At 29.7% G+C, this 21,994-nt stretch overlaps 1 protein-coding gene across 4 annotated transcripts; it reads right to left on the reverse strand.

Annotated features, from left to right (window-relative positions):
• Nucleotides 1-1,122: 1,122 nt before the first annotated feature.
• On the reverse strand, nucleotides 1,123-20,102 carry Pof (RNA binding domain-containing protein painting of fourth). Of its 4 annotated transcripts, none has more exons than XM_087402831.1 (7): nucleotides 19,952-20,071; nucleotides 19,767-19,858; nucleotides 19,031-19,699; nucleotides 18,449-18,939; nucleotides 17,868-18,348; nucleotides 7,955-8,305; nucleotides 1,123-3,705 (listed from the first exon to the last, which is right to left on the reverse strand). In XM_087402831.1, exons 2-7 carry the CDS (start codon nucleotides 19,812-19,814, stop codon nucleotides 3,640-3,642), a joined length of 2,106 nt encoding a protein of 701 aa, XP_087258957.1. In that variant the 5' UTR covers nucleotides 19,815-19,858; nucleotides 19,952-20,071; the 3' UTR covers nucleotides 1,123-3,639. The 4 variants fall into 4 exon arrangements, with proteins under 4 accessions (XP_087258957.1, XP_087258958.1, XP_011052083.1 ...); XM_087402832.1 differs by having other exon boundaries at nucleotides 19,777-19,858; nucleotides 19,952-20,070; XM_011053781.2 differs by lacking the exon at nucleotides 19,767-19,858 and having other exon boundaries at nucleotides 19,988-20,102.
• Nucleotides 20,103-21,994: the final 1,892 nt, after the last annotated feature.

Here is a 21,994-nt window from a genome sequence, read left to right on the forward strand (position 1 = left end):
GGTTCCAGTTTCTGTTTAGGAATGTGTTTCAAGACCGACAAATAATCATTGCTTGAACTGAAAATTGTAAGATTCAAGCAAAAATGTTATATTAAACATTTGATTATGTATTATAGTATAAGGGACTACCCTCCAATGACTTGACTCTCCTTAACCTTGATATATGTTGCTAAAATCATAACTCCAAGTGACCTTAGACAAATTTTAACCGTCGCTTGTTGTTCCTTAAAAAGTTAATAACAAAAAAATTTCATTAATAAAATCTAATATTAATTATGCAATATAGGGGACTACCCTCCAATGACCTTAATCTTGACATACGTTGTCAAAGTCATGATCCTGAGTGATCTTGGAAATTTTAGTCGTTTGTTCTTTGAAAAGTTAATATAATAAAAAAGTAAACATTATAAAAAAAGTTCTTCAATAAAATCTAACTTTTAGACACGACTGTGCTCCGAAACAAATTCCCTGCTTTAACAGTGCAAAATATTTTCTTATATAATTTCTTATACAGGATGGCATGAATATACGGCCCCACTCGTCCCGAGCAGGTAGTGTAGACTAAATTGAGTAGAAAAGTCCTGTACCATTTTGCAATGCTCGCAATAATTAACGAGATATTAACGTTTAAAGATAGCCGAATACGCGCGTCCGACTTACTATTGTCGAAAGTACGGCTCACCGCGCGGGCCGCGAAGAGTGGGAATGGCCTAGCAGGCGCGCCGCGCCGTTTGAGCTTAGATGCTTGCGACGGTAAGTCCCGCTCCTCGCGGCCCGCGCGCTCGATGGGCCGTACTTTCGGCAATAATAGGTCGGGAGGACGTGCATATTCGGCTATCTTTAAACATTAATATCTCGTTAATTATTACGAGCATTACAAAATGGTAGAGGACTTTTCTACTTAGTTTAGTCTACTCTACCTGCTCGGAACGAGTGGGGCCGTATATTCATGACACCCTGTATAATTTATTATATAATGTTTCTTCATTGATTTCGACAATAATTCCCTCTCCTTCCAATTTAATTTTGGTTGTTTATTAACTATTGATTCATGAGCTGAGAAGCCAGATTGTTGTAATTGAATATTTATGAAAGTAGAAAATTTTTAAATAAGTATACAAGTTTTCTGTTTCAAAGATACAAATATTTTACTTCAAAAAAACAAATTTTCTGTTTTACAAACAATTGACATTGTACTTCATTTATATAGTTTTACCAAGTTATTAAATTACATGAATTACCTCTCTACAAAAGTTAGTCCAATCAACTGCTATGTGTGATGATATACTCGATTCTTGTTCTAGGAATGTCCGCTTTACAAACAAATTCTTTGTTTTAAAACTACATTTTCTTAATGAACTTTTTTTGTTAACAACTTTTTAAGAAACAACGAACGACGGCTAAAATTTGTTCAAGTACTCAGAGGTATAACCTTGACAACATATGTCAAGATCAAGGTCATTAAAGGGTAGTAGTCCCTTATACTACATAATTACCAACAATTATTTTGACTAAATATGCCTTCTTCGTTTATTTGTTTTTTATAATTTTGTTGTTATATAAAAAAAGAATCATCGAAAATGATACATGGATGATAAACAGATATAAACTACAAGAAATACTTAAGATAATAAGTTTAGTAACATGAACTTACATAATTTTCCACTTAAGCGTTATAGTTATTAAACTTCATTGAAAGAAATAATTACAAAATGCTTAAATATAGTTTCATAATTACTTACGCTACTGAATACATGCAGTCTCATTTGTTTATATTATTCAACTATTTATAAGATTCTTCTCATTTAAAATTTGATGTATTCATATTGGACTAACAGTCGCTTCATATTGTTTATCCTTTTGAAACATGACATTCTCTTCAAGTTATTAGTTATTGCGAAGAATATTATTTTGACCTCGGTACTTTAAGAATACCTGCTAGTCTGAAGACACTCGTCTGGCAAGAGAGAGATACCGATTTGATTCCCATCAAATATTTTTCGTAATAAATTATTCATAAATTAGTTTTTAGATTTCATCAACATATAACAATTAATATTCTTGTTAAAAAATGCTTATTAGCATGAAAAAATTATTAAATTGCTTGTACAATTTAATAAGTAATATTACGAGGATAAGTCAATAAATTTTTAGAAAAACATAGTAAGACACATTTTTTTTTTATCGATTCATTTATATTTCTCAACATAATCTCCTTTCAGCTCGATACACTTAATCCAACGATTCTCCAACTTTTTCAAGCCGTCCGAATAATATGATTTATCCAACCCTTCAAAATAAGCCTCTATTTCGGCGATGAGCTCTCTGGTAGTGAATCTCTTTCCTCCGAATCATTTCTTCAAGTTTGGAAATAGAAAATAGTCGCAGGGGGCGAATATGCTGGATGGGGAAGCAATTCGTAGCGGAATTCGTTGAATTTGGCCATCGGTGCCGGGCACGTATGAACTCGTGCATTGTCTTGATGGAAGAGAATTTTCTTCTTCGTCAAATGGGGATGTTTTTTCTTTAAAATGTTGTTGAAACGGTCTAATAAGGCTGTGTAGTAATCGCCATTGATCGTTTGCTTCGAAGGTAATAATCGATATGAATTATACCGCGTGCATCCTAAAAAACTGTAGGACCTTTCCGACCGACTTCACGGTCTTCTTCGGAGTTGATTCACTCGGTGAAGTTTTGATTTTTCCATTGTTTTAACTGTGTCTCGGATGCGAAGTAATGGATCCATGTTTCGTCCACAGTAATGAATCGACACAGAAATTCATCTGGATTACGTTGAAACGTCTCTAAACATTGTTTTGAAATCGTCACTTATGGTCCACAGTGAGCAAACGTGATCCAGCTTGCCGATAGCTTTTTCATACCCAATTGTTCGTGCAAAATTGAAATCACTGTGCTATGTGATATGCCTGTGGCCTCAACAAACTCGCGCACTTTCATTCGTCGATCAATCAAAACAATATCGTGGACTTTATCGATGATTTCTGGCGTAGAAGCCTCAATTGGACGTCCCGAACGAGATGCATCACATGTGGATGTACGACCACATTTAAATTCATTCACCCAATTGTATACAGACGCAAACGCTGCGGTGCAGATGTCCTATGAACATTATCCAACTCGGCTTTGATTTCTTTCGTGTTAAACCTTTCATATGTAGATGTTTGATCACTGCACGAAACTCATTTTTTTCCATTTTGTAAAAAATACAAAGGTTATTCGCTTTAATCATATACAGAAATGAAACCACGCGAATTCCGCTCAAAATTTGACAGTAATCAGCTGAAAGATGCTACTTGTTAAAAAGTAATGTGACATGACACTGCGAGTGTCCTCTGACAGATTTTCTAAGAACTTATTGACTTGCCCTCGTACCATTCTGGTTCTGCTCATAAAGGCGTTTTATATCCAGAAAACTATTTCGGCACATAATATGCAGATTGTATATAAATCCACACAAGAAATATGTATTAAGTACTAAAATCCGCTTCGCGATCAAATATAGGATTCTTATTTAAAATATGATTTATATACTTATATTTACACGTTAAATAAATCAAATACGGAATCAAATTTCATAAAAAAAACTGGATTGGAACGAGTATTAAAATAATATTTCTTTCATTGTTTTAAGAAACCGATGTCACCTGTCATGTTCCCCAATTCGCTAAACATTTGATCAAGATGCTGGAATAAAAAAGCAAATATGAAATGTATGCAAGATATTATCGAAATTTTTAAAAACCTGCACTGTCGTTCATAAATTCGGAAATACTTGTAATTTTCTTATATTTTACAAAAACTTAAATATCACGGTGAAAGAAATCGTAGAAAAGTTTTAAAAATGTATTTAAAAAAGGAAGAATAGAGCTTCAAATTGCTGTTTTGTCTCTATATTTTGTTCCTAAATTACATAAAATTGAAAATTTATTTTTTTTCAATATTTTTGTTTTCAATACTTTTTGAAGCGCTCTACTTAGATGGAACATCATCGAATGATAAAAATTTGACAAAATTTAACAGGCAAGCACTTTAAAGTAGACTTTCTAAATTTTTAAACTCAAAAAGCTTTTTGAAAAAAATTGCTACAATGCTTTATCGCAAAGATATTGAATTTTTTATTATGTAAAGTTTTATTACGTAAAAACTTAATTTTTTTTTTAATGTACCTAATTCACATAATTTTTTTCAAAAATTTTCAAAAATATTTTTCAATTATCAACATATTTTATAAAATTCAGTCGAAATTTTATAAACTAAAAATTCGATATCTTTGTAAAAAGTAATTGTAGCAATATTTTTCACAAAGCATTTTAAAAATTTAGAATGTCTACTTTGAAATGCTTGTCTATTAAATTTTATCCAATGATGTTTCATCCAAATATAATGTTTTAAAGAATAACAAAAATATTCGATTTTATATAAATTTTCAATTTTATATAATTTAGGAAGATAATATCATATAACAAATTCGGTTAGACGCACTAGTGCATATTAAAACCGTTATACACTGATTCAATCTATGTAAAAGTAAATATTTTGTAAAATTAATATAATAAAAATAGGGTCAAGCAAGATAGCGCTAAGTTATTATAAAACAAAACAGTTTATTTCTACATACGTTTCGACACTAATTGGATCATTTTTAATGTTAAAATTGATATATTGTAATATAAAAATCAAATAATCATTCGAATAACGATCTTAAAGCAATACTTAACCTAATCTAAAAACTAATGTAAAAGATTAAACGTGATTGGTGTATATACATCAATCATTGTAGAAGGTTATGCAAATTTATTAATATGAAAATGTGGAAACGACAAAGCACTTATTACTCAATATGAAACCGATAATGTAGATACATAATAAATGACTTTAAATACGAAACGCCACAACGGTCTGAATGTTAAGATGTGGAACTATTATGTATATTCATTTAAATGAATTAATTTCAGAAATTATAATATGATTGTAGAACTATCAACGCAATCAATCTGAAATATTAATAATCCCCCTAAATTTCCCAAATTTAATCTTAAAAAACTGCAATAATTAATATTTTATTTATTACAAAACAGTATATTAAATTAAGTTTATTACAGTTTTTTAAAATTAAATTTGGGAAATTTGGGGGGGATTATTAATATTTTAGACTGATTGCGTTGAAAGTCCAACAACTATATCAACTCGCAATTATTATATAATTTCTGAAATTAATTCATTTAAATGAATATATAATAACTCAACATCTTAACATTCAGACCGTAGTGACTTTGTATTTAAAGTAATATATCTAACATAAACGGTCTTATTTCCAATCTTATTATTGTACATAATAAATGTTTGGAGGTCGTCAACGGTTCTTGTATAGTGTTTCTTAACAAGCACAGTCGCAAAAGCTTGTAATTACAGAGAATTGAACAACCAATGACCAACGTAATGTTTAGTCTAGAATTACAATTATAATATATCATAAAAATAATAATTTAAAATAAAAAAAACTATAAATGTGTGTCATGTAATATAATAAATTCTCAAATAATAAAATCAATATTCAAGTTATGGAGAAACAGTTATCAAATTAATTTTCAAATTGTAAATCTACTGCTATATAGTTATAAAATTAAAATTGATTATGGAGCGACAGTTATAAATTCAAATTCAAATCTGTAAGTCAGATATATGTATATGTTACACAATTAGAATCAAATCCACAAATTAACATATTCGCAAAGACGGTTAAAAATACAATCTAAAGTCAGAATATAAAATAAAATAAAAAAATACTTGATAGTTGATAGTGAAATATTTCAGAGTAACATTGAATCAAATGAAAAATTGAAATGTTCTGATAAGAAGAACTCAAATCTCTCGGAAAAACAAATTATTTTTGATACTGTAACAGTTTAAGGCAAGCGAGTGAATCTGTAAGGGAAGAATGAAAAGAGGGAATATCTAAAGAGGTATTAGGAAGGGGATAGCGACTGGAGTATAGGTAGATACATGTCGGATAAGGATTCTACATCAGTTTTCTTATTTAAACCTTGTGCCTGTCTTTTTATATGCATCTCTGATATTAACCTTTTATTGTAGGAAGATTTTGTATCTAATATTTTAACTTCTTCCCAATCGAAATTATGAGTAAATTTGATCCGGTGATCTGAAATAACCGAAGGAGAACCCGTTTTTTTATTGATATCTCATGCATTGAGAAGAATGCTCACTCTTCTGTACTCTTATATATAGGCGTCTTTTCGTTTGGCTGACATAACTCGCATCACAATCCAGACATGAGATCTTATAAACAACATCTTGATATGTTAAAGAATTTAAGCAATCCTTGCCTACTTTAATAAATTTATTCAAAGTGTTGGAAACAGTAGAGGCTGTTTTTAAATTAATTTGACATTACTGGTAAAAAACTTTCTGAAACTGATCTTATATAAGGTACTGTAAAAAATATTTATTCTTAATTTTATTAGTGGTAGGATTATAAATTGTGAAAATGAAATTTCAATACTGTTGTAATTGCTGCAAAAATAAACGCAAGTGAATAGTCATTGTCAAACAGGATTTCAATAGTCTATTAAATTTTTTTTATGATAACGAGGATGGGACAAAAACTATTTTATCGACCATTTCAAACACTATTCCTCTTTTATGACTAATAGGATGGTGAGAATGAAAATTTAGAAATCTTTCCAAAATGATGGTTTATAATATTGACCGAATGTAATTTTGTTATTATCTAAAATTAGAAAGACATCCAAAAAACTAATTAATTAAAACTAATGAATTATCATTACCAACCTCCATAGTAAACCTCCCTAGTAAACTGTCGTGCATATAATGAATTAAAAACTGATAAAATTTCATCTAAACATTCATGGAGCAGCAAAAAGTATGTTGTCAATATATCTATAGTACATTGGTAATCGTATAGCAGTAGATTTACAATTTGAAAATTAATTTGATAACTGTTTCTCCATAACTTGAATATTGATTTTATTATTTGACAATTTATTATATTACATGACACACATTTATAGTTTTTTTTATTTTAAATTATTATTTTTATGATATATTATAATTGTAATTCTAGACTAAACATTACGTTGGTCATTGGTTGTTCAATTCTCTGTAATTACAAGCTTTTGCGACTGTGCTTGTTAAGAAACACTCTACAAGAATCGTTGACGACCTCCAAACATTTATATCTAAACATTTATGTATTTACATTATCGGTTTCATATTGAATAATACTGCTTCGACGTTTCCACATTTTCATATTAATAAATTTGCATAACCTTCTAAAATGATTGATGTATAATACATACACCATGTTTAATCTTTTATATTAGTTTTTAGATTAGGTTACATATATTGCTTTAAGATTATTATTCGAATGATTATTTGATTTTTATATCATATCAATTGTAACATTAAAAATGACCCAATTAGGGTCGAAACGCGTAGAAATAAACTATTTTGTTTTATGATTCAGCACTAAGATCTTGCTTGACTCGTAGCCCTTTTTTCATTATATTAATTTTATAAATTATTTGAGCCTTTGTTTTTATATTATTTGTAAATATTTTGAATTATAAGATACAGATTTTACAGACAGCACGAAAATGTATTGAGGATTTTATAGTATAATCCATTTTTGTGTTCATATTAAACACACATTTTTACATCAATTTGTATACAATAACTTTAATGTGCACCAGTTCGCACTGAATGCATCCAGTCGAATTCGCTAATAGAAACAAAATTCGAATGTCAATTTGAAGCTCTATTTTTCCTTTTTAAAATGCATCTTTAAAAACTTCTCTACAATTTCTTTTCGCCAAATTACTTAAGTTCTCGTGAAATGTGGAACAATGCAAGCGTTTTCGAATTTATAAATGGCAGTATAACTAGTAGCACTTACGTCTGATGGTTCTTCGTTATCTTGTGTTTCCGATAATTTAGTTCTAGATGCTATATTTTCATCATCGTCAATGTCTTCATCGTCATTTTCAAAGTCTCCCGCATTGTTATCTTCATCATCATCAGTATCATCCGGCTCTTCGATATCGTCATCGTCATCGTCATCCTCATCGTCATCATCATCGGCATCATCATCGACATTGTCTGACTGCATATTATCGATATCCATTTCATCGTAATCTACGGGTTCCTCTTTGATTTGTGTAAGCATCGTTTCCTCGATAGCGTCTGTCTCGATTAGACATGATGGAGGAGCTTCTGATGCTAAAAGTATTTGAAGGGACTGCGACGTCTACAGGAAAATAAAAGTATTATTAGCTTTTTAAAAAATGGTATGATACATCAATCGTATAAAATGTATAGTTTCAGAGTTTATAATCTTTTAAACATTTCAAGTTTATAATATTTCAAAACTTTAGAACGTAATAGATAAATCTTTTGCATAAAGGTAGAATGAGAAAAAAGTAAACAATTTTTGTCTCTTGCAATTTTCCTGTAAAATTGATAATATTTGAGTAAAAAATTATTAAAGATCAATTTTCGACAATTTTTAGCAATTAATATCTTATTAACTATTGCTAGAATCGTAAAATGGTAGAGGACTTTTCTTCTCAGTCTAGTCCATTCTGCCCCTATGCACAAAAGATCTATCATTACCAAAAGATTTATCATTACCAAACACTCTGTATAATATAAGATAGGGATAGTATCGGATATCCCAAAGATATCCAATATCCGACACTACTCGGCACTTTTTTACTATTCGGCCAGATAGTCAGATATCATTAGTATCCCGTAATATATCCCATTGAGATTTTATATACGTATATATAAAATTTTAAATTTCAAATTTTCAATTTATATACAGTACTCCATAGGTTTGAGAATATCCTACGACGTTTTACAGATTTGTAAATAATTATTCAATTAAAAAAAAAACGAAATAACAGAATATAAAAGTACATACATATGTACGTTATCTATAACATACGTATATACTTTTATATTCCGTCTTTTTTCAATTAAAGATTTAATAACATGCTTAAAAAATGCAATTTTAATTAAAATGATTCATACGAAATCTGATTTTCCTTACAGAAAAATACACCAAACTAGACATTGGCGGTCCGAAATAACACTCAAATTAAGTGTTAATCTTTAAAATGAAAGTTTATTTGAAAGTTAATGCTCAATTTAAATGTCATTTCAAACCGCTAACAACTAATTCGATATATGTTTTCGTAAGGGCGGAGCCATTTTACAATTTTTACGGAGTCTGAAATCAACTTGCGACTCAAATAGTTTACCACTTTTATAGAAATCGTTAAACTACAATTAAATGACCTGTATGTACAATGAATACAAATGCGACGTTGCAAAATAAGTGACAATATACATATAAAATAGACATAAATAATAGACCAAAGCGCGAAATTCAATCTTGAGCGCTTCGGTGCTGTGAAATGATTGTCAAATATATTTTCATGTATAAGCTTATATGTTCTAGATAAATGTTTATCATCAGTTAGATGACTTAGTCAGATTCAGAGACTTAGAAGTATTTAAACCAAAAATATAGATCTCTGTCATGTAATGGCTTTCCTGTAAAACATAGGGTATTAATTCCCAAATTTATGGACAGTACATATATATGTATATAAAATTTGATCAAAGTAATATACTCAAACTGAAAATTCACGTCATATCAGCAGCAGGACTTATAGATGTTTTATTGAATTATGTTCCTGATAGTATTAATGGCAATAATAACAATAAAAATCTTATTTTAGACTATACATGTGAGAACACAATCAAGAAAGCAGAAATTAAATAACGGTCAAAACTGAATCTTTAATAATTCAATGTGAATTATATACGTACTATATACAGAGTGATTTTAACATATAATATTTCGTCATTCATCATGAGCAGGTAGAGTGAATCGAACTGAATCGAAAAGTCATTTACCATTTTGCAATTTACGCAATAGTTAACGAGATATTAATTACTAAAAATTGCCAAATATTGGTCTTGAATAATTTTTTACTCGAATACTATCAATTTTATAGAAAAAGAATTTTTTATTAACGTTTTAGTACTGCATTTTCTTATTTTTACCAACATGAGAAAATATGATATTAAAAAATTCTGAAAAAATTCTCAGAATTTTATGAGAAGAAAATAAATGATTTTTGTCTCTTGCAGCTTTTCTATAAAGTTGATAGTATTTGAACAAAAAATTATTATTTCAAGACCAATATTTGGCGATTTTTAGTAATATCTTGTTAATTATTGCGAAAATTGCAAAATGGTAGAGGACTTTTTGACTCAGTTCGATTCATTCTACCTGCTCATAATAGGTGACGAAATTGTTAAAATCCCTGTATACACATATATACGTACACGCATATATACAATACCATATTTGTCATTTGAACTGCGCGCCGAATTGATTTTCCGGACTTATAAACGCATTTAAACTATTGTAATTATCGCAAATTAAATTAAATTGACAAGCAATTTTTAATAATTCAATACTCAATCAAGCATCATATCAAAAAGATGTTAATATGCTGAATAACTAAATAAATTTATTGCGAAAAATATTGGCTCGACCGGGAATTGAACCTGGATCTCTTGTATTCTGAAGCCCCAGTAGTTTAAAAACTTAGGACGCTCGTACGGAATTTACTATTACTATAGTTTAATTGCATTTATAAGTTCAGGAAACTAATTCGGCGCCCAGTCGAATGACTACAAATATGGTATTTATGCGCGTATGTATATAATTCACAATAAATTATTTAATCATTAAAAATCCAGCTTCGACCATTACAAGCATTTAATTTCTAGTATTGATGAAAAGATATTGTTGTGAATGTGTCAATAGTTGCTTCTTGTGCTCATGTAGCTTCTATCATTTATTATCTTTCTTGCATAAGATATTTGGCAAAAATTCCAAAACTAGCCGAAAATTTAAATAGACTTTTTAAGAAAGATGAAATTATTATTACAATTAAATAAAATAGCGATGACGATTAAAATGTAATGTTTATGTATGAATATATAAAACATGTATAAATGTATGCGTGCGTGCGTGTATAAATATATGTAAAATATATACATATCTATGTGTAAATGTTAATAAAGATGAATGTAAAATTAATATACGTATAATGTTATAACATGGATTAACCAAATAAATAACCTATAAATACTAATTACACTAATTTTTATTCCTTTAATTATAAAATATTAAATAATTTTTAAAATTATATGTTAAAAATGTCAACCACCGACGAAATACTATTATAGACCATCGGCTCTGAGCAAATTTTCATGACTATCAATGAGGCTCTAGGAGACAATTAAAGAACGATGATATTACCGGCAAGTAATAAAAATTTATTTAATTTAATTTAATAAATTATTAACATAAATATTTCGATAATTTATTATTAAATTTGTGATTTTTTTATTATAATATATAAATGTTGTATAAATAAATACGTATACTTTTAATGCTATATTTTATATATTGCAAAAAGTTACAATTTTTTTCTCTGCAGTTATTGTCTCTATTGATAATTAAACTCGGATGATAACATTAAAATCACAGTTTTATAAATAAAAATCGAGTATTATTAAGTTTAAACATATATACATATCTACGAAAATAATAAATCATGAAATTAATATTATCAATGCCTTATTCTTAATCATTTAAATTTTAGCAGTCACGCGAACTTTCATGAGCGCCGACCGTCTTTAATAGTATCTCGTCGGTGTGTCAACGTAAGTGTTTGATCAACAAATTTTCATAATAGTACTCAAAGAATATCACAGTTAACATTATGTTATTTAATGCTAATTGCAATATTTTATTTTTTTCAACTATAAAATACCAATTTTAAAAATTTGAAAAAAATATATGTTAAAGATATCAATTAAATAATAAATGAAAACACGAGCAATTAACAATCTAAATTCACAGTAATTAGAGCGATTATATCAATATATATTTCTCAGTACTATTATACATATTATATATATAACAAATACCAAACGACTTAATTCAAGCCATCTTCAGCAGTCTAGTATAATAATCTCTTATATAAATAATTCCAAACATCTTGGTAGTTTCATATAATACAACTTCCTTAATACAATTCAAGTAATCGCAAATCAAAGTAATCGAGTACAGCAAGAGAGTCTCCCAAATCTGAAGTATGTAACCGTCATTTAGCTGTTAGACTAAGTGCGAGCTATTACACTCCATAACTGCACAATGAAATACGTGAATATGTCGCTAAAGATGTTTGGCGTTGTGATATTCTTTTTGCCAACCGTGATTTAATTTATAGTATTTAATTGTGCAGTTATGGAGTGCAGTAGCTCGCACTTAGTCTAACAGCTAAATGACGGTTATGTATTTCAAATTTGGTAATCTGGGAGACTCCCTTGCTACACTCGATTACTTTGATTTGCGATTACTTGAATTGTATTAAGAAAGTTGTATTATACGAGACTCAAGATGTTTGGAATTATTCATTAAGAGATTTTATTATACTAAACTACTGAAGATGGCTTGAATTAAGCCGAAACGTTCGGTATTTGTTATATATTAGATGTACAACTTTGCTTCCGCCGTTTTTTTTCCGAAATTCGAGGCTTTATTGTAAAAAACTGATTACACATTTATGATTCAAAGTATTGTCCATCGCTGGCCACTACTTTCTCCCATCTTTCGGGCAGCGTACGAAAAAATTGGTCATCTTTTGAGGCGAATCCACGAATCGATCCAATTTTTTACTTCTTCATAAGATTGGAAGTGCTGATCAGCCAGGCCGTGTGCCATTGATCGAAACAAGTGATAGTCAGAGGGAACAATGTCTGCAGAATACGGCGGGTGGGGTAGGACTTCCCATTTCAACGTTTCCAAGTATATCTTGACCACTTTCGCAACATGGGGTCGAGCATTGTGCATGCTGCAAAATTACTTTATCGTGTCTCTCTTTGTATTGCGGCCGTTTGTCTTTCAATGCTCGGCTCAAACGCATCAATTGCGTTCGATACTGATCGCCTGTGTTTCAGTTTTAACAGCTCATAATATACTACACCGAGCTGGTCCCACTAAATACAGAGCATGACCTTGGAGCCGTGAATATTCGGTTTGGCCGTCGACGTGGAAGCATGGCCGGAAACTCTCCATGATTTTTTGCGCTTAGGGTTATCGTAATGAACCCATTTTTCGTCCCCAGTCACAATGCGATACAGAAATCCCTTCCGTCTTTGCCTTTCAAGCAGCTGTTCAGAAGCAAACAAACGCCATTCAACATCTCTCGGCTTCAACGGCACCCAATTTCCTTGCTTCTGAATCATTTCCACTTGATTTTGAGGCGTTTTGAAATGGCTTGTTGAGTCACTCCCAATAATCGTACCAATTCTTCTTGATTTTGACACGAGTCTTGATCAAGTAATGCCTCCAATTCTGCATCTTCGAAAACCTTCTCTCTTCCACCGCTATGCCGGTCTTCGACGTCAAAATCACCGTTCTTGAAGCGTTGAAATCACTCACGACACATTCTTTCACTAATAGCGGCCTCATCATAAGTATTTGAGAGCATTCGATGATTTCCAATGCTTGCGGCTCAGATTTCTTCATATTGAAGCAGAAAATTAAAATCTCCCGCAAATGACGAGAATTTGGCTCGTAAACTGACATTTTCAATCGAGAATAACTTTATGATGCAGACACAAATCGACTAATGTTTCTATGTAGTTATGTTGACAGATGCCCAAGTTTATTGTATGACGTCTATGATCTATTTATTTCGACCACCACTTATCGCTAAAGCCATCTATAGAAAAACGGCGGAAGCAAAGTTGTACACCTAATATATGTAATACTGAGAAATATATGTTGATATAATCGCTACAAATACTGCAAATTTAGGCTCTTAATTGCCCGTTTTCATTTATTATTTAATTTTTATCTCAAGAGTCTAACTTTAATTATTCTTTGTTAAAGATATATCAACAAACGTTCTTCTATCAAAAAATTAAGTGTACTCAAAAAATATCACTATGAATTTCATGTTAAAGTATTTTAATTTTTTTTTTTTTTAGTCTTAAACTCCGCCAGCTCTTTTTTTTCCTAAGTTAGTCTCTAACTTCTTTGAAACATACATTTTTTTCAAAATTTTTAGATACATATATTCGAAGATATATTTTAATTAAAATTCAGCAATTATGTAATATCTCTCATATACACGTATATTAAAAATTAATACTGCGTCTAAAAAAGTTTTTTGATATATCTTTCATTTAAAAAGTTTCAAATTTTTAAGAATCTAAGACACTTTTGCCCCCCTCCCCCCTCCCGTATTCGGCTATGAGTCTTTATTATTAATTATTAAATTAATTAGCAATTATTAATTTAATTAACAAAAGATATAGCAGGATAAGGAGGAAATTTTAGGCCTCGCATGTAATCCATTTCCAAAATACGAAGGGTGAAAGAATATTTTGTACGAATATTTATTCCAAAAGAGTCACACCATTTCGAGATATCGAAAAAAATGTGTTTTTCATCAATATTTTTTTTCTCCACTAAATTTAAACAGATCTTTGCAAAAAAATCATGGATGTAAAGAGTATTAAAAAGAGTATCAAATAGAGTAATTTTTTTAAATTCTTAGCTCAAAATTCTGTTTTTAAAAAATTCAAGAATCATTAATAATCACATTTTTTATATAATCTGAATATTTGACCACTTTTAAAATAATTCAATAGCTAAATCTTATCATAAATCATATTTCAGATTTTTTTCTGATTTTTATTAGGTGTTGGAATTAATTCGTAGCGTTTTACAAGTGATGGGAAGTACTTTCATTAATGTATTTTTTAATGCTCATGTGAAATAAATAACATTCTTTCATTAAAAAACGCTACGAATTAATTCCAACACCTAATACATTTGGTGGAACATATTGAAAAAAAATTTTAACTATTTTTTCACCATTTTCCGATCTAAAATGTATCAATTAACATATTTTAAATTGTTCTTAAATATAATTGTACTTACCTTCGATCCCGCTTCTGCAGACAATAATTTAAAACTTTAAAAAAGTTTGCATAAGTCAAACAATAAGAGTTCCATTTTTTTTCCTTCAGAAAAATTAATTTAACTGATTTCAGCATTTATTCCATCTTTTTTTTAAAGCAATTTCTAATTTTATTAAGCACATAATCATGATAAACTGATCTTACTCTAATAACGTCAAAAGACTTCAGGTTTTTGATTTACAAGATTATTTAATCTAAAATTTGTTTTATATTTATAAGTTTCTATTAACTCACTTTTCAAAATTATACTTATACAAATAAAAATACCATTTGTAAGAAATCAAAGAAGTAATTAATGGATGATATACAGAATTTATAATCATTATTTCATACGAAATAATATACACTTTTAAAAAGTAACACTTTTGAAACAATTATTTTATAGTATGAAATACTCGACTGTGACTAGTCAATTCTCACATTCCAACTAAACTCGAACCCTCGATAGAAACTTAATCATAAATGAAGACAGTTATAGATATATTTAACAATTGTCTCAAAAGTGTTACTTTTTAAAAGTGTACATTATTTCACATAAAATAATGATTAAAAATAAATAAATTCTGTATATCATGCATTTTTGAATCTAATTATTTCTTTGATTCCTTAAAAATGAAATTTTTATTTATATAATTTTAGAAAGTGAGTTAATAGAAAATTTATAATATAAACATTATAAACAATAAGAATTTTATTGAACTGTACAAAACTTTTGAAACTTAACAAATAGAAAATGGCTATAACAATCAAAACTGGATCTTCTAATGCTTAAATAAATAATTCAATGTGAATTGTATATAGTAGATATATACATGCATATATAAGATAACTCAGGCAAATACGCCGCACTGAGATTTACGCCACAGAAGTCAGAAAAAATAGAAAGAGTGGGGACAACTACTCTGTTATGTGCCTGTATATTATATTAGTATTGTGTTATGATTTCAGCTTCTTATTGTTAATATTAATGAATTTATTGTGAGTTGAATCGATTTGTATTGTAATAAATAACGCCATCATAAATTATAATCTACGTAAAATGATTAATGTAGGGCCTGTAAAAGACTTAATGGTTATTTCGTTACTACATACGTGTAACAAGTGGAATAGTAAAGCATGTTGTGTAGCAAAATACAAGTGCTTTCGTATTCTTTGTTTAGTCTGTTGTCTTGTATATCCCACCTGTTTGGTATTTTTAGCGAGCGGGATTTATGTATTTTGTATGCTCAAAGCATACAAAGTGCGCAGATTGAATTCAATGTATTAAATGCAATAAACGCATTATATAAAATATGTATCTCATGTCATAACACTTATAATATATGTAGGAAGATTATAATTATATTTATTACTTCATATATATTTACCATTCTTATTCCTTAATAATACTTTATAAACACATTTTATAAGTTATTGTGTCATTATACATCTTATTTATATATGCATTATTTGTAAATTTTTCATAAGTCGTATATATCCCTCCCCTATGAATATCCCATCTCTATAGGATATATAACAAAAATGCAAGTGTTTCAAAAAATTTATTTTTTAATATGAAAAATAAATATTTCGGATTTCTAATATTTTTTTCATAGTAGTAGACAGTACAAAATTTTTACTGATATAGTTCATTTACTATAAACATAGTAAGTAAATACATTTACTATAAACATAGTAAATAAATATATTTACTATAAACATAGTAAATAAATAATACTTAATAAATTAAGTTTTTAATAGATCCGGCGTATATACGAGTTATCCTACCAAATTTGTAGTCATTTAAACTGCGCGCCGAAATTTTATCAAATTTAAAAACGCAGCTAAACTACTAAAATTATATCACAATTAAATTTTGCTCAATAAGCATCTATTAAAGAGATCTTAATATACTAGAAATCTGTTACAAATAAATTTATTTATTGTGAAAAATATTTCGGCCAGAAGTCGAACCTGAATCTCTAAATAACCTTTAAACCACCGAAGCCTTAGTAATTTTAATAAATATATAACGAATTTTGGTTAAATAGCCATGTAAGTCAAAAACCTGAAGCTTGATGTCATATTAGGGTAAGATAAGTTTATCATGTTTATGTGCTTAACAAAGTTAGAAATTGGTTTTTAAAAAATGGAATAAATGCTGAAATCATTTAAATTAATTTTTCTGAAGAAGAAAAAATGACAAAAAAATGATTTTTAATTTTTTTCCGACATGTTTCACCAAATTTAAAAATCTGAAAAAATATGATACAATTTATAATAACAGATTTAGATGCTGAATTATTTTAGAAGTGGTCAAGTGGTTCAAATCATATAAAAATGCAATTTAAAAAATTCTCGATTTTTTAAAAACAAAATTTTGATCATGAATGACAAAATTTCTTATTCTAATCTGTCTAATACTCTTTATGTTCATGATTTTTTTATTCCGTTAGATTTAAGAAAGATCCGTTAGATTTAACGAAAAAAAAATTAATGAAAAATGACATTTTTTTCGATATCTCAAAATGGTGTACTCTTTTGGTTTAAAACTTCATACAAAATATTCTTTCATCTGGGTGTTCATTTTGCTTCCTGTGATGAGGGATTATGTGCAGGGCCCAAAATCTCCTGCTATATCCCTTTGTTTATTAATTATATAAAGTTTTCAAAACTCTCTTAGGAATTTGTATCATATGTACAATTGCAACACAACAATATGCAACATAATAATATTGATCTATTACCAAAGATTGTCGTTGTTCTTCTTGTGCCATCGTAGCGGACATGTCGATGTCCGACGGAGTTAACTCAGATAAATGAGAGCTTATATTTTCTTGAACTTGCGAGGCTGGTTTTTTTTGTGCTTTATTAGAATTATCTTGTAATCCGTTTTCAACACTCATATTTTGATTTGCCGATGATTTATTGGGGCGATTAATTTTATCTTCCTGTGTTTCATCAATGTTACTTTGTTCTTCTTTCAAATCATTAACATTGATATCAAATTCAATGTAATTCATGTTCCGTTCCTTTTCTACTTGTGTAGCATTATTTGGCTCTTCTTTAACTTTCTTAACGTCAGGCTTAGGTTCTTCGGGAAGACAAGTATTACCTCTTTTCCGTCTAAATCTAACATTAATATTCCTCTTGTCCCATATTAAACCATATGCTTGTTTGTAATCCGATATTGCATCATCTACACTATTATATCTCATTAAAATGTTTCTGTAATAAAACGTCGGGATAACATTACAATACAAAATCATAAAATCTAACGATCCTATTTGTATAGTAAATAATTAATACACGATATCTATTAACTTACCGCGTATTCTTCATCTTTCGTGTTTCTTCATCTTGCGCTTTTGGAAATTTACTTTTTATTTCGCTTGTTTTAACAGATTCAGGTAAATTTCCTATAAATAAGGTATAGGGATCTATCTCTTCGGGATTATCTTCATCTCTTAATATCTTTTTCTCAACTTTCAAGTATCCTACACCAAACTTAATTTTCTCCAATTCTTTTATAGCTTCGTCAATATTCACATCTTCCGCCATTTGAATGGAACAATATCTCGGCCCACATGGATTTTGAAAATGTATATTCAGTATATCAGAATGAAATTTACTGACGATGTCCTTATTTAGATCCGTGTCAGGAAACTTAATTATTAAGCTCTGTGCATTAACTTTATTCTTCATGTTGTATTCACTTTCAATTCTTAGAGCTCTTTCTGCATCTTCTCTATTCCACGGTTTATTTACATAACTTTGAGACATTGGCTTCCTTTGTTTATTTTTCTTTACTACCTTTTCCTGAAAAATTTGGTTGCATTAGATAACTTTGTAACAAACACGTTATTTAAAAATATTTGTTCTTCAAACTTTAAAATATGTTCTTCAGTACAATTTTCACATCCTGATCCTCAGTTTCTTCATTATGTCTGTTGCTCATGATTCCTGATGGGATAGGAGATATGGAATGGGAAGATAAAGGAACAGTCATGTGGCTTCTTATATTATCATTTGCTGCTGCATTATAAATATTTCTTTGCCATTGCAATCCGAGATTACCCGTTAAAGTTGCACCAAAATATGCAGTTTGATCAAATTGACCTTGTGGTTGTCCAAATTGTACTATCCGTCTATTTTTACGGTGAAAATTATTTCTCTGAATATACATACTGTTCCTATTATGAGTGAACCTTTCGCGACGTACATAGTTACCCCTTAGTGGAATATCCCTTGGAATTGTACTAGCAATATCATGTCGAGGAGTTGGCAAAGGAGATGTTTGTGGTGTTATCCATTGCCAAGGAGTATGTGCATGTGTCCATTGAATAGGAGTCATTTGGGAAGGCACTGGTCCAAATACGTGTGGCGGAGGTGGGACTCCACTGGATGATGGAGGCATAGGAGGCAAGGGTGGTTGCCCAGGCAAAGCTTGAGTAATAGTAGAGGATGTGGACGACGATGATGACGATGAATAATTAGCATACGAAGAAACATCATATCCAAAGTTGATTGACTCTTGTTTAAAAAAAACCCGTTTGGCCTTACTGTTTTCTTCAGATATCTGAAAACCAAGAAAGTATGAATTAAAACGGAATGCACAAACTGTGATTCATAAATCTTCCATGTACCATCACGCACTGCTTTGTCGAAATGATATTCATTTTCTCAAACAACATCAGTACAATCGCGTATATAAATATTGTAGTACAGACAAATTAACCTAGAAGGAAGTAGAAATGTCGAGAAAAAAGGACGTAATATATTAGCGATTGTCGCATTAGAAACGGAAAAAAGGAAGTAGCTCTAACATTACCGCGCGTTTCATAGTGCCAGATTCAATGTGACTCGCCTTACGAGATAGGAGCATTTCCTGAATTAAAATGTAAACACATCGTGGGATGAGCATGAATGACAAGGGTAGCGAATCAATATTGCCAACGTAAAATATATTTCACCATCAGTTTTATTTTAAAAAATCACTAAAAAACTATTTCACTATTTCACCATCAGATTTTAAATGAAAACTGCTAAAAAAACTGCTAAAATTTTTTCACATAAATATAATTATAAGTAAATAATTAAGTATAAAATACCGCACATTCCATGTAATTAAATTCTATGCTATAAACCTTTTTGTACACTTTATATATTTTTGCGTGATCACAAATATTTATTTTTTTAATATTTATTACATAAAATATTTTGTAAAATATATGTAATTGTAAAATATTTATTATATCCGAAAAATGCGCAATATATATTTCATCTAAAAAGTATTCGCGGTACTTTGTCACTAGATATATGACCATCAATACACATCTAGTGACAAAAAACCGCGGATATTTTATAGATGACCCAATACATAATGTGTAATGGCTCCGGCACACCAGCGCGACGACTATCGCATATAAGGCATAAGGGAAAAAACCAATCAGAATCCTTCATTTTTATCCCCATTACTCGCTATACGCCTCACATAGCGCGTATAACATAAAGCCAGTTTTACATTAGTTGCAAGCCGATCGCAAGTTTGTTGCCACAGCCAAAGCTTGCATTTTGAAATTAACGCTTCATATTCGCTGTCGCAACAAACTTGCGATCAGCTTGCAACTAATGTAGAACCGGCTTTATGTAGACTAGTTAGACACAGTGCATGGGTGTAGTCATGTTGCCGCTACGAATGCTTCGAAACATTTTTTGATTGGTCAATTAATAAAATTCTTTCTTCAGATTGGTTAATCGAAGTATTTGTAGTGGCAACTCGACTACACCCCATTAAACACCAGTAGTATTGGCATCAGTGCTGCCAATCCTATCGTTTTAGCGATAGATTTACCATTTAGGCTCACAAATCTATTGCCTACTGTTTCAGTCAGATTATTTACCGCTTTTTTTTACTTTATTTTGTTTATTGGATCATCTAAAAAGTATCCGCGGTACTTTGTCACTAGATATATGACCATCAACACACATCAAGTGACAAAAAACCGCGGATACTTTTTAGATGATCCAATATGTAATATCCTATGTTACTGCATTTTACTCAAAGATTGGTATCTCTTATCTGCCATGTTGTTTGCGCATCTCGCACATCCTTCTGATTGGACATTAATATCATCGTATATGTTACTCGTGTGTCATATGTCTAGCGTTCAATAAGCCTATTCTGTAACTTGTAACCAGAGAGAAATCTGAGAAAGGACGTGCTGGTCCAAAACCTAACCGCAAAATACTGCCGCGCACTACTGCCCTCTAACAAAATAGACGTGAACTACATAGCTCTGATGGTAATACGTCCACATTTCTGAGGGTAATACGCCTACTTTTAACTCCAGATGATAAATCGATATTTGGTTCATATAATCGTGCTACATTCCCAAATTATACAGCAGAAATATTCATTTATGCAATCTTACACATGCGTGATGTTTATTTCGCTTAAAAGTATTAACATTAAGATATTATATTTTTACAAATATGTTAATATTTATATTTTAAATAAGCTATATATATATATATATAAATTAAATTGTATTTCAAGCATTTTATTTTTATTAAACACATTTTTATAATTACTTTATTTACTTTATTTGTTAATGTTTTCTTATTATAATACTAAAATTTGAAGAGCATATAATGACAAACCCAGCAAATGAAAATGGATTGAAATGAATTGAAATGGATTCAGATTTTCAGAAATATTGATTTACGAATATTAAAATGAATGCTTTTCAATCCTGAATTTTTATTCATTTATAGGAATTGGAATGGAGCATATCTCTATGCCTTTCAATCCAAAAAGTTTTTTCTGTGCACACAAATACAATTGTGAATACTATTCAATTCAAAATTAATG

This window comes from Acromyrmex echinatior, chromosome 2 (assembly GCF_024713525.1).
Source record: "Acromyrmex echinatior isolate Ae372 chromosome 2, ASM2471352v2, whole genome shotgun sequence".
Lineage (NCBI taxonomy): Eukaryota > Metazoa > Arthropoda > Insecta > Hymenoptera > Formicidae > Acromyrmex > Acromyrmex echinatior.